The following is a 14,485-nucleotide window of genomic DNA, read 5'->3' as shown; positions in this document are numbered from 1 at the left end:
TATAATCATTGCACACTGAACCAACTGTACTAGTTTCTAGCTGAACAGGTGGGTTGTGTTTTTTAAGACTTCCCTTCTACCTTCAATTCTCAATAGGTCTGACAATTGCTAAACGTATCCAGATTACGGATCTGCCTCAGCTAGTGGCTGCTTTTCACAGTTTGGTTGGTTTGGCTGCTGTGCTCACCTGTGTAGCAGAGTACATGATTGAATATCCTCACTTTGCAACCGATCCTGCTGCAAACCTCACCAAGATTGTGGCATATCTTGGCACATACATTGGTGGAGTGACTTTCAGTGGTTCTCTTGTTGCATATGGAAAACTTCAAGGTGAGACTTTCTATTCAGAATTAAATATTTTTAAAGGGTTTCTCTTCCTCCAGGATTTAGCTCTACTTTTAGACTGCTGTGTAATTGGAAGGAATAATTTTATTTGGCACCAGGTAAAAGTTTATATGTTTAATTTTTACGAGTGTACTATTTTGTTTCTAATGCTGTTTAATTTGTGTACAGCTTTAGATATGAAAGGTTGTCTTTGGTGCTTGGGCATATTACTACTGTTCATCTTGTCTAGATATAAGTGTTGCTTTGGTATTAAGACACTACCTGAAGGTTTTTCTCAAACTGATTTTAGTGAACTTTTATAATTACAACAGTGTATTTCTAAGCAGATGTTTTAATTGAAACTCTCATATTTCTGGATTCAATGAGCACTAGTAATACTTCTTGGATTTTGTTCTTGATACTGCAAACTTCATTAAGGTAGGCAGCTTGCAGTATTGAGGCTGCCTCACTTTAAACCATTTAATTCACTATTTAACTACTGCGCAAACTCTGTGCTCCATGCCTCTTGCTGTTTTAGCAAATATGCTTTCTAAGTTAAATACTCACTAATTCCTGATTCTTATGCATGTGAGTGTTTCTTTATTGCATTTATATTTGGTTTTATAAGCACACAGCTTTTGAGAAGCCGAGGTAATACTTGTACTAAGAATTTCAGGCTAACAGCTTCCTATTACTAATCCTGTTGTTAACTTTGCAATAGTTCCTTTGGGAAACATCTGTTTGCTTTCTTCAGTGTTTGTGAGACCAGCCATTGAAGGAGGAAATATGACAAGGATGGGAAGCTGTCTTCTCTAATAATCTTTTGAAGGATTTGTCAGTAGTATGTATTTCTCATGTATTTCTGCTAAATAGTTATCCATTTATTTCTTCTTGGTTATATTTTCTCTCTCCATTGTACCCCCTCAGTGATTTTGCGCATGTCTCTGGTGAACTTCACTGCCTGTTTCAGCCTGCTCTCCTATTTCTGTTTACTTTTTTCTCCCTTGCATTTTATATCACCATGATTTGAACTATGAAGCTTGTCTATACCAGTGAACTACTGATCCTATGGTATAGAAAAGGGTAGTAAGTCACACAGGTTGACTCCCCTGCCTGAGACCATCAGTTCGTTCTTTCCCTTGAATTCAGCTAAATTTAAATGAGACACTGTTATTTCTGATGTAAGTAACTACTGGGAAACTTGTATTTTGTCATGTGGTTTGGAAAAAAAGAGAAAGCCCAGTATAGAATAAACGAGACTCTTTTTAAACAAAGTCACACAAATACTGTACTCCCTTTTCCCCTCAAGTTCTGCAGGTGTGGGAAACTGTGGGAGTTCTGTATGATTGAGGGTAGTTGTGAAATTAATGCATTTGAAAACAGGAGTGTTTTGTACTTGGTGTCACTTGTGTATTCATATTTTTCTAAGCGCACAATTTTTTGAGAGATTGAGATAATCCTTATGTGGAAGTTCCGGCTAAAAGCTGCCTTCTACTGTGTGTCATAGCCAACATACAAAGACCTGGAGACAAAGTGGAAGGACTGTGTTGAAGGAAAAATCAAAAGGCTTTTCAAAAGGAAAAGAGATTTTTCTGACTATTCTGGAGCACTTCAATGAAATTAAGAAGTAAACAGAGTTTAAACAAGAGTATTTCAGAATCTAGAGGAAATTTGAATGTCTTGCAATTCTAAGTCAGCAGAGGATCTCAGCTTCAACTAACTTGTTTTATCTTCTGCCCCTCTCTTTTTCTCTTTTTATATTTTTCTTTTGTTGAGTTGTTCAGTCTTCTCTGAAGGTAAGAAACAGACTTCCCTGAATGTACATGTTCATGTCTGAAAAAGCGTTTGATTGCAGGTATCCTGAATTCTGCACCTCTGCTCTTGCCTGGTCGACATGCATTGAACGCAGGACTGCTGGCTGCCAGCATTGGTGGGATGGTTCCCTACATGATTGATCCTTCTTATACCACGGGAATTACTTGCCTGGGCTCTGTCTCAGCACTCTCAGCCATAATGGTAAGCTGTGGAATTGTAGAAAGAGAAACATGTTACACAAGGAGTTTATTCTCCAGTTTTGCAAGTTTCCTCTTTATGGATTATATTTTACCATCCTGAATCACAGTGGGCATGGTGCCTACCTGTGTAGTGTACCTCAAAGTAACAAGTAGCAACTTTTCTAGATCTGGCTGCAAACCAGAGCTGTTCCAGTGAACTGGAATGCATTTTTATAGTTAAATTTTGCAGCTTTTTACATGACAAAGTGATACTTGAGAAGACTTTTTGGAAAGTTAATCCTTGAAATACTTAAAAGAGCCCTGGATCTACAGATTATTATGATAACTTCTTAATATGACTTTCATTTGTAACTTCCCCCATTCACTTACAGCAGTGCATGGCAATGTTGCAAAATTTACCTTGAATATTGCCATTCTGTAAACTGAGTCTTGCAAAGACTGCTCAGTATGAATGCCTTAATGTAAAAAAAGCAAGTAAAAAATCAGAGCATGATTATGGTGGGGTACCTTTCTGTCCTCTCGGAAAAGGGAGATTTAGTAGGTCCAGTCCTCACGCCTGAAATATCTGAAAATACTTGAATAGGTTCTAGGTAGGTCGATAGTTGACTAGAAAGATTGTGGATACCCCATTCCTGGAAGTGTCCAAGACCAGGTTGGATGGGGCCTTGAGCAACATGATTAGAGGGTAACACATCTGCCCAAGGCAGGGCAGTTGGAGCTGGCTGATCTTCAAGGTCCCTTGCAACACAAACCATTCCATGATTCTATATTTACTTTTCAGTGCTGAATGTCTTCTCTGGGTGTTCTCCGTAGTCATGGCTGACAATGAAGTATTTTCTTTCCTTCCCCAGGGTGTCACTTTAACAGCAGCTATTGGAGGTGCTGACATGCCTGTAGTTATTACTGTCCTAAACAGTTACTCTGGATGGGCTTTGTGTGCCGAGGGCTTTCTCCTGAACAACAACTTGTTGACCATTGTTGGTGCACTCATTGGCTCCTCTGGGGCCATCCTCTCTTACATCATGTGTGTGGTAAGAAGTCAACAGAAACAGTGTTTGTTTGCTGAGTAATGAAAAAACTTTTTAAATCATGTTTTTTAGGAAGGTAAGCCAATGGATCTCAAACTGTTAGATGTTTACAGACTAGAAAATTCTTGATTGAAATTGTTGGACTAGACGTCCAGTAATTTTTCTTTGGTTTCCTCTCAAAACTGAGGAAAGCCCTTTCACTGGCTTAAACACGAAGGGTTTGAATCTGGGCTCAAAGAAATATGATTACTTGTGGTCAGCTATTTATTTTTAGTCATACAGCTTCTGAAATGTGGTGAAATTTAAGCTAGATTTAATATGTAGCAGGAGATACTTAAACTAGTCTGTTCATTTAAAAAGCTATTGGTTAGCCAGTGATTAACAGTTCAGTTTTTGGAGTGCAGAAAAGTATGCTCTTTTCCTCAGAGCAGCTCCTTTGGAGTACCACGGGGTGGCAGCAGGCCTGCACGAATTCAGTGCTGATGTGCCTATGTGTCAGCAAGCTTGACCTTCAACTCCTGTGAGAGTTGCACTGCGTTATTAGTGGTGACCTCTTTTTCTCTGGAACATTTGTATAAAAGTCTTGTATTCAAAGATGGAGAGGCGGTAGTTTAAAGAAAACTTTGTGGTGCAACAGCTGCCAGCCTCCTCAATCTCTGTTGTGTAATTCTGCTTAATTTCTGTCCTTGTTCTCTTGTGTGATCCGTGCCACAGTTCTGTCTGTTTTCCTCTGGTCAGCTCTGGCAATTATCTTTAACTTCATCTCCACTGATAAATAATATTGTTACCATATTAAGAATGTTCAGTATCATTGTTTTTCACTGTTCTTGAGGAAGAATTTTAGAAAAGTTTAAAAAGGTATTATTGTGCAACCACATGAAACGAGTTCAAATGAACAATTCCAGGTATGAATTTCAAAGAATTGTGTTCTTTCATTTTCTGTCTCCTTATCAAAAAGAAATAAAATTATGTAGCTCATATATATTTAGTTGTATACATTCAGGAATTCAGTTCATATCAGTAGAAAGAAAGTGCTTATGGGTAACACAGATATGAAAATTCTGTTGTTTAAGAATCAAATTCTTGTAAACCTTAGGATAAATGTCAACTGTTTAGTATGTACTTAACAGTAATCTATACCTTCATTTTTCTTCTACTGTTTCCTTCCTTTCTTAAGCACTCACAAGAATGTTTTGAAGTACTTACAGAGTTGGTTGGAGGAACCCAGGTAAATAGGAAGCCTGGGGGAATAGTTAGCAAAATAGGCAGTAACAGAATGACTTTCTTCTATGTTTCTCAGACTACAGGTAATTTGGTTTTTGAGTTAGTGTCTAGAAATCTTGTGCTGCTTTATATAAGCTTAGACAACTGAACTTCATCATCCAGTAAAATGAAAATTATTTTGTATGATTTCTGCACAATAAGCAGAATAACATGCTCTTAGCCCAGAATTTTTCTTTTGTGGTTTACTTTCTTAATGGAAATCATTACTTTTTAAAACATTGTTATAATCAGGGGATTCAGTATCATTGTCTTGAAGCGCATTTCAGGAGAAGGAAATGCTGAAGGGTTCCAATGAATTCAGCTTTTGGTGTTTCAACCTGTGCTAATGAAGCAACAGTTTTCCCTTCCCCTTTTTTGTAATTTTGTTTTGTTTTGTTTCCCCCCACTACTCTTCAGTATGATTTCTATCAAAACCAGTATATTTATTGACACTCACCTAGTACAGGTGATAAGGTATTTGTGCAAACCTCTTAATAGTTGAAACCTTATTTTTGCAACATTTTTCAATTAATTTCCATGATAAAAATGTAGCTTTATCATCCAAAGGTAGTCCACCTAATCTCTTAAAGCTTCAGTTGATAACTGACATAAGGACAGAATATTCATCTTCAAAAAGAAAAGGCTTGTATTGTTTGCCCATCCTGTAAATCATGTCTCTTCTAAGACACCAACACAATACATCTTCTTCAGAACATTTGATTGTTAGCATGTCCTTGTCCCTCCTTTTTTCCCCAGAGGGAATATTTGATGATTGCAATTCTGGTATTAGAATCATTGTGGGATACAGAAGATACTTAAGGTTGAAGAGGAACCATTAGCAGGGTTGGTGAAACTGAGCAAGAGAGGGGACAAACTGTATTAGTCTTACAAATTGTATACTGGCCACTGATGTGTACTAGCTATGTAGTTTCTGTGGGCACAGTGGAAGCGCTTGCAGTTCTCAGGATGCAGGTATTTGATTTTCCCTGGACTGTAAGCTTGACCATTGTTACTTGTCTATGCATAGCACAGCGGGCTTTTTGCCAGTTGTTGGGTTATCAGTGAGTGATGGAGCCTGCACTTTATACCTCTGTATTTGTGGGCTGTGGTGGTAAAGAAGGTGGAAGAGGCTACAGAGGAGTTTTCACACTGTCCCAGCTACGTTGATTAACCATTGCTTGATAAGATCTTGGCTCTTCTGTGCCTTCCACATTTTCTCTTGGAAGGGAAGTTCTTCTTGGCTCTCTGCAGTGAAGCCAGGCAAGGGTGCTTCAATCTCATGCTTGCTTTTAGCTGTTTCTTGAATTTCTAATAATATTTAATCTTTTTTTTTTCTTCCCCCTTTGACTTTGTCTAACTGTAGTCTTTTGGTTTAGATATGTGTAGAAACTTCTCTGCTTCCTGTAAGCTTGGCGTGTGCAACATCTGAAGAGGGTATTCTTCTGTCTAGGCTCTCTTACCTGACCGAACTGTTAATATAATGCTAGTGTAATGTTGAGATAGATGCCAAAGGCAGTGTGTTCTTAGGGCATCTGAATTCCTGTGTGCTGAAGATAGTAAAAGATGTTGATTTCACTGTGGTTTTGTGTGTCCCTTACAGTATCTGTAACAGTGATGACTTACCAGGAAAAACAAAAGTTCTAACATCATAGTTCTGCTTTATTTGCTAGATGATAAATTTCAAAGAATGGCACATCTTCTGAGGCTATAGCAAAAAAGCCTATGGAACTGCATGATTTGAAATATCAGTGGAGAATGAACATCTGGAAACACAATTTTTTGTGGCTGATTCCTCCCACTTATATGTGTATTTCTCCAAATCCATTCCTAAATTTTGTCATGGTTTCTCAGCTAGTATAGAAGATGTATGACTCACATGTGTAATTAAAGAAGCATTTTATCCTCTTCCCTTCCTGCTTCTATTTTTTTTTCCCCTGCAGTTACAAATTTTGCCTATTTCCAGTTATAGACAGATATTGCTTTGGGACCACAGTCACAAGTAGATGAGCCAAAGAAAGCATTTAGCCAATGGCTTTTCCTGGCTATGTGTCTAATGGAGCCAGATTTTCAGGGTGTGTTCTTCTCTTAAACCTTCTAGTTAAAATATCTTGTTTTGCTTTGGTGGTCAGCCAGTAAGTTAATGGCCCCCTTAAGGTCTTTACAATGTAGCTGGTTTTGTGTGGCTGATTAGCTGCTTTTGGGTTTTCCTGTCTTGTTTCTGTAGGAGTTTTGCTCCAATATGACCTGTAAGAGCTTTGAGGATTCCATGCTGTCATGGAGCAGTGCTGTGTTTACATGTTGAGTTGGTTAAAAACTATGGAAAGCATCTTTCAAAAATGTGTGTGTGTTTATACCAATGTAAAAACATTTTTAGAAACTCTGTCATCAAACATGCATTCTTTCATATTCTTCCCTTTTAAGAACAAAAAGAGACCAATATTTGCTATTTGCATAGTTTTGTTTGTTTTGGATAAATATTGGTGCTGTCCCACTAGATGTGTAATGTGGTGTTCAAAGATGATGTATGGTGATTGCTGTGGTAAACTATTTTAAAGAGCCTGTTTCAAAAGTCTTTGAGTTATAAGAAGGCAAAACCAACTTATAAAGACTATTGTCAGGAAGCCTTTAATATTTTCAGAAAATTTTTCAGATGTTTTCTTTGTGGACTTACCTTTATTTTTGGATTTCATCTTTATATGATCAAGACCATCCTTTCTTTCAGGCTATGAACCGTTCCCTTGCAAATGTGATTCTTGGGGGTTATGGCACTGCATCAACAGCTGGTGGGAAACCCATGGAAATTACTGGAACTCACACAGAAATCAATGTGGACAATGCAGTTGAAATGATAAAAGAAGCCAATAGTATTATTATTACTCCAGGTAAGACTCTCTTGACTTAGACAGCAAGATGTTCAGAAGATGTAATTAAAGAAAAAAAAAAGACCCCCAACCAAACAAAAGCACAGAACAAACAAACAAAAAATGTAGCCTGCGGTTGCACCATGGCAGCAGCATATCAAATGTTGACTGGGTCCATGTGATTTGTTTTTGTTCCCTGGTCAGTTACCATTTCCCTGTGCAGAGACATGTGCCACTTCATTTTTCTTTGTGTATGTGTCTTCATAGTTTTTGTTTGCATTTTGAATTATTCAGAACGAAGACTTATGTTTTGTAAATTAAGCTTATACCACCACAGCTGTACATAAAATTAACTGAATTTCCAAGCACAACTACAGTACCAGTGGTACCAATATATCTGTCTGTTAAATCCTGAAAGACAGGATTTTATTTACACTTCTTATGTATTTGCTTAATTCTGCATTTATTTACCAAAAAAAGAAAAAAAAAAGAGGAAAAAGCCAAAAACACCCATCCAAAAAATAGTTAATATAAATACTGTAATTAAAGTAAAAAAAACCCAACCTGAAAAACAAAATCTGAATTGTCTGAAACAGTTATGTTGGCTGTTCATGTCATTCAGTAGCACGTTCTCTGAAAGGAAAACTCAGGGGACAGTCCAAGACTTCTTCTTCAACTGAATGCCATGACTATCTTCTTAAACTCATTTTAGCACTGGAATGTGAAGTATGTTAAAATACAAAATCATCTTTCATTTTACTTCAACTTTAATGAGACCATCAGTGAGGTAGGGTTCTAATTTGGGAGGCTATCTTTGTTTCTAATGAAGCTTGCAATCATCTTCAAGGAATTTGCCTCTTTCTCCTGTGATCCAGCCTTGAGGACACCATTAATAATATATGCTTTTTGTTTTGCTCCTGGTATAGTTGCTCTTATAAATTAGCTCAGAGAGACTGAAAAGATTGTTTGCTGCTAAAAACCATCTCCAGCTACTAGATTTGCATTATGCAGATTGAAATTCTGTTGAGGATAATAGTTGTGAAGTAACCTGGCAATTGCCCTTTTAACAATTTTTCAAAGTACCTGTCTGAAACATCCTTTTCTGATAAAGAAAGGATGTAATTTTGTGAAGGTGAAATAAGTGCTTTTGTAGTTTGACTGTCAAGTCACTGCACTATGAGTGGTCGGGAAAACAAAAAAGAGATTAATTACAGCAGTCAGGCTGGGAATATATGAGAATCTGATGTGTGTTTTTTTTATTTCTTTATTTTTAATTATGAGAGCATCTCTTTGTGTGGAATGTACACTTACTGTCTGGAACTAGTCTTTCTGCACTAAAACAGGAAAATAGGTTAAAATTTTGAAATTCTTTCAGGTTATGGTTTGTGTGCAGCAAAAGCTCAGTACCCAATAGCTGATCTGGTGAAGATGTTGAGAGAACAAGGGAAAAATGTCAGGTAAGTGCTTTCCTTGATGAAAAGTATTATAGCTGGTTTGGTTTAGTTTTTCTGTTCCATTAAAATGCTTAAAAAGTCTTAGTTTTGGTTTAACATTTTCTTCAGCATTGACAGAGGCACAGAATAGCAAAGTTAAAGAGATCTCTGGAGATTGTCTAGTTCATCCAGCCCTCTTTCTCAGACCAGAAGCAACTTGAAAAGTTGCTTAGAATCTTGTCTACTTGGATTTTGAATATCTTGTCTCCAGAGATGGAGACTGGCAGCCTTTTTGGGTAGTTTCTTATGATGTGCAGTCATCCTTAAGGTAAAACCAGTTTTGAATGCGTTGCAATTTTGTGGCTGTTGCCTCTTGCCCATTCCTTGGATATCCCTGAGAAGACTCTGGCTCTGTTTTTACAGTCCTCCATTTGTATTTTTGCACAATGATAAGATTACCTTGATTATTCTCTTCTGCAGACAGAGGAATCCTGTTTTCAGCCTCTCCTCTTAGGGCAGATACTCCAAACCATTAAGCAACTTAGGCCTACATTTACAAGGTTCCTGTAAGATTTTGCTATTTCAGGCAAGACTTCAGTTAGAGTTCTTTGAGTATCTCATGAAAGGATTATGGGAGTGCATGTCTCTAGTCTCATGAATTTATTCTGCTGGAGTGCTACTCCAAAAAGCAGGGATAATTCTTAGGTTGCCAGTATTGGCCTCAAGTCCTTTCCTCCTTCAGTTTTTCTGTAGACCTTATAGATTCTGAAAGTACCAGAAAGCAAACATTGTGTCTTTCTTGGTGATTGTCTGAAATTTTGCTTATTTTCTAATTATGATAACTTAATATTTTAAAATCAATTGAGGCTCAGTTTTCATTTCAAACAAGGTATTTTGGCAGATGCTGGTTAGCCAGACTCACTCTCTGATTTCCATATGTTTATTTCAATTAGATGGTGACTGCCCTTTGGAATCAGTCCTCTAGTAATTAGTGTTTCTTGGTTTTGTTTTTCTTCTTCCACTACTTTTCCAACCTTATTAAAAAGTTGCATGTAACCTTTTGCAGCATATTACAGCATGGTGTTGGTTAACAGCAGAGTTCTAGGGTTTAGCAGCAATAACTTGTTAGTATTTAACCAGGATTTTGCAATTTTGCATATAAAGTTGCTTTATGGATGTATGTGTTTGTGTGTACATGAGAAATGAGAGTGTGTGCTGGTGTATTTGCTTCCTGAAGCTGTCTTCTCACCTTGTCTCTCCATGTTCAGCAACATCTCTGTGTGTGTCCGGATTGCATTAAAACATTTGAAGATGCCTTAGTTGTGCAACAAAAAAACCTTTTCATGGCTAGTGCGATGACAGTCTTGTATACTTCTGGCTTTCCTTAAAGTGCTTCTGTGGGGGGTTAGCTTTTTTTAGACCAACCTTGGTGAAATAAAAAATAAAAATGTTGTTTTTGCCTTTTATGTTGGCTTTGCAGGAGAGAAAAGTGAATGAGTCCTTTAAATAAATGCCTTATACTTGAAATGAGTCAATTTCAGGAAAAGATCACTGCAGTGGTTACCTAGTATTTTAATGAAATAAATCTGTATTTACAGTTTGTGGTAATTCAGGCCTTTCATCACTTTTCCGAGCTCCCACGGTGTTCATTGAGTGCAGCTGTTGTCCTCTGGTTTCAGTAGGCCTGGAGTGCCTCGGGACCCTAATGCACTCACCATCCAGATGTAGTGACACTCTCACACACGCTGTGGAGGGCTGCCAGCATGGACACAGGATTGCATCAGTCTGTAATGCCCATCGTATGCCAAGAAAAATTGTGACTGTCATATGGTCTGGTTTTTTGCTTCATGGCTCACCACTGATCCAGAGAAGCTGTTGTTTTAATTTGCTTTGCCTATAGCCATAACATTCTCTGTGAAGACTGCAGATTATATAACATGATGCATAACCTTTGACTAGGATATAAATTTAGAAATACAGGAGAGATTTTGGAAACTTTAGACTGTTTTAGTTACTCAGTTGCATAGCTAACATCCTTGCTCACTCGAGATGGTCTTGCAGCAGATCACATCTTTAATACACTAGTATGGTCACAGAGAAAGCTGGATATTACTGAGCCTTGCGTATAGCTTTCCCTTGTCATGGATGGATAAACAACAAAACTTTTATAGGCTAAATCCCATAGCCCCCAGAATCTATTGGCCTTGGAGAGGAAATGGCTATTCTACAACTGGTGTTGTATTTCTGCAAAGTTAGATGTAAGTAAATTGTTGAAAGGTCTTGGCTTACTAAAGTTCATCAGCTACATGTTATGTTGTTTGTAGAACCCTGGTTGTGAGATACTGATTTCTTTTCTATATAATAAAATTATATTCTGTAGTAATTTTGTATATAGAAACATAATTACAGTCTAAAACTGTATGTTCTCATATATACAAGGGCTGTTGATGCTGTCCATATCCACATCCAGTTAACTGTCCTAGTTTTTACCACAGTATGATTTTTCTGAGACATTTTCTATCAATATGTTTTGTTCTCCTGCACAGTAAGATGTTCTTGATAAGAAAAATGAATTTTGGTATGGAAGGACTCTTAAAATTGTGCTTCGTGTAGAATTTCTAAGTAATTACATAGTTAATAAGTTGACTTTCTGGGAATTCATAGTGGAGAGACATGCACATCACCCCTTTAACAGCCTTTCAAAATAGTTGCTAGTAAGTTAGTGTTCTGGTTTGGGTTTTTAACCTTTTAATAGGTAGATATCTTGGAGGACTTGGATTTCTGTCTTTTAAGGTTGGAGAATTGTAATTACTTCTGAATACCTGAAAACAAAAGTTTTCTACATTTTTGAAAATATGGTAGTATTGATTTAGTTGTACCTATGTTTTTAAATTTTTGTTATTGATATCTCAGTGGTTGAGCTCTAATCAAATGTCTTTAGTGTGCTTATATTTTCTTCCACACTTAAATTTCTTTAAAGTAATAGAACATGTGCATGAGTATCAGTTATATGTTTATTTGCAAATTAATAAATAAGACTGATTACCTACAACAGTTTATGGTATCAATTTAAAGACATCATCTCTTGTGGTTCTACAAGAAAATCTAGAAGAATTTTAAAGGATGAGCTCTTAAGATGCTGTCCCAAGCAGCCTTAACACACTGCATAGCTCACACGTACAAGATGGAAATTACTGTCACGGATGAACAGCAGCATAAGAACAATGTGAATAAGCTGGTGCAGGTTTCTGGGAAGCTGAGTTCTACACAGCAGAAAAAACACAAAGTGTGTAGCTGTGTGTAAGTTCTTTATTTGTTGTAATCAACTTTAGTGTGTGGGTTCTGAATTATTTATGATGCAGATGAAGGGACAGCTGGAGTCCAGCAGGTCAGTTTAGCTCCAGTGCTTCATTGCTGTAGTTAGAATTTGCAAACCATGCAGTGCCTGATGGCTTCTGCAAAGATGCAGCTGTAGCTGTGTGTTCCTGGGGGAGTGTTGTAGGTGTGCTGTTGGTTCCATATGGGTCAACTCACCTCTGGATGACCTTACTAGGTCAGTATATCATGCTTTGTGGAAGCAGGCTCTTATTTTTTGCCTGTAGCTAGGTTCTCCGGAAGGCTATTGCACAGAGCTAAGATCCATTTGGATCTTGCCCCTGCTGTCATAAACCATAGTTGTTGGAAATAGGGAGCCAGTATCAGCTCTCATTTAAGTATGTGTAATTTAGCTGTCTAACTCAATTTAAATTTAACTGGCTTGACTGTAGCAGAACCACCGAGCTTGGTCCATGCTGTAGGACTGGTTTTGGAGGCATTTGTTGCCTTCAGCATGACAGCAGGTCTAAGGTAGCTGCTAGCTCTGTGTATTGGTGCTTGTAACCTATAGTCATCCATAACTGTGATAAACATCATACTCTGAGTCACACTGTACTGCAACTGTTGCATGGCAGGATTCAAACTGTGGAATACCTGAATGATGTGCTTCTCTAGTTCATCTAGTTCATTGGTGGTTTTTTTTTTCCCTTCTTGTTACCTAGAATAATGGATTGCTCTTTGTACTGAAAACAGAGCTGCAGAGAGGTGTCTAAATATAGTCAATGAGATGTGAGGACCTATAAGTGAAGCAAAACCCTTTGGCAAATATGACATTTAAACCGTTGAGTAAGCTTAATTAGGCACCAGCCACATGTTACTCTGCTCTGCCCAGCTTTGGTATAATGACAGGAGCCCTATCTTCACACTGATGAAGTTATCCTGAAACACTTTTGCACTGAGTTAGGTGCTGCTCCTGTGAGCCGCCTCATTCAGTATTGATTGCAAGAATGTATTTAGCCAGCTGTAATAAAGTTAGATACTGTCTTTATGAGCTGTATGAAAAGTAATTTCCATTCTGAGATTTTTCATTTTTCATGCTATAGTTGTCTTTTTTATATTACTAACTTCATACTAATTTTTCCACCTTCAGTCCTATCTAACTGTCCCAACTCCAGACGAAGTGTTTTCTGTGCTGAAGGTGCTAGATATGTGTATGTCAGGAGTTTTAGATATTTAGTCTAAATTTAAAATAAAATGCTGCACTTTTTGTATTACTTGGAAAAGTTCAAAATATAAACTTGTGTGCTGCATTGTCTTTGTAAAACTAAAAGGTATCCAGTAGAGGCTGGTTAAAAAAGTTGAATATCCCTGCCTCAAGCTGTTTGCCTATGAAGTATGAGTAGCAAGGTGATGTACACTTACTTCAGTATTTGACAACTATTGGTGGTAAGCACAGTGTGTTATCAGGGTCAAAATAAAAAAAAATCTTGTTGAATTCTGTGTTTCAGTGAAATACCAGAATAATGTTTCAAGTTGTACACAACATGATTATGACTATGTGATGCGGTTTAAGATTTCTTCTTGATTTAGAAACAAACCAACCAACCAACCAACCAACCAACCTAAGGGAGTTCCTGCGAACTAATATCAAAGACACTTTGCAATTTTTCACTTGAAAGCATTTTTGCCATAAAATGTGTTTTCCTTTTAAAAGAATTTCTGTGTTAAATTTTTGAATATGAATGAGGTTCATGTTATGAACATCTGAGACAACATATGTAACAAAATGTTCCTGCTGAAATTCATATAGCTTTGAAGAAGTGCTCCTGTTGTTAGTTGGAGGCAAGATTACTGCTTTTGTTAGACATGTATGACACATCAAGGAGTTTTGGTATCTATTTTGAATGGTTACCTGAATTCTGAATCCTGCTTTTTATTGGACAGGCTGATTTCACTCCAGAGGTGTGTAAATGTTACCTTGTGACATAATGAGAGCCTTAGAGAAGCCATATTAATTATTCTTTGTGACATTCTTGCATGTCCAATTTCGATGGAATTCGATGAAAGCTACTTTCATATTTTGTTACCAGACTCTAACAAGCAGACTTTTGGGAGTAATTTCAATATTTGTCCAAAAAAGCTTTTGTATGAGCAGCTTTCTCAAACTTTTGAATGCACAGTATGTGGTTTCAAGCAGAGTCTGTCAGAAGTCTCTAACTACTGATGGTTCATGCCATAACTCTTCC

At 37.3% G+C, this 14,485-nt stretch overlaps 1 protein-coding gene across 1 annotated transcript in view; it reads left to right on the top strand.

Moving 5' to 3' along the window:
• Positions 1-14,485, top strand: part of NNT (nicotinamide nucleotide transhydrogenase) — a 40,233-nt gene that overhangs the window by 21,070 nt on the left and 4,678 nt on the right. Inside the window, exons 14-18 of the mRNA XM_062512836.1 lie at positions 97-330; positions 2,180-2,340; positions 3,191-3,370; positions 7,353-7,512; positions 8,867-8,948. Coding sequence (XP_062368820.1) covers positions 97-330; positions 2,180-2,340; positions 3,191-3,370; positions 7,353-7,512; positions 8,867-8,948 — 817 coding nt within the window. The remainder of the gene's footprint in view (positions 1-96; positions 331-2,179; positions 2,341-3,190; positions 3,371-7,352; positions 7,513-8,866; positions 8,949-14,485) is intronic.

The sequence above is a fragment of the Cinclus cinclus genome, chromosome Z (assembly GCF_963662255.1).
Source record: "Cinclus cinclus chromosome Z, bCinCin1.1, whole genome shotgun sequence".
Taxonomy (NCBI): Eukaryota; Metazoa; Chordata; class Aves; order Passeriformes; family Cinclidae; genus Cinclus; species Cinclus cinclus.
Note: the sequence above shows the minus strand (reverse complement) of the source record. Positions and strands in the feature narration are given on the sequence as shown.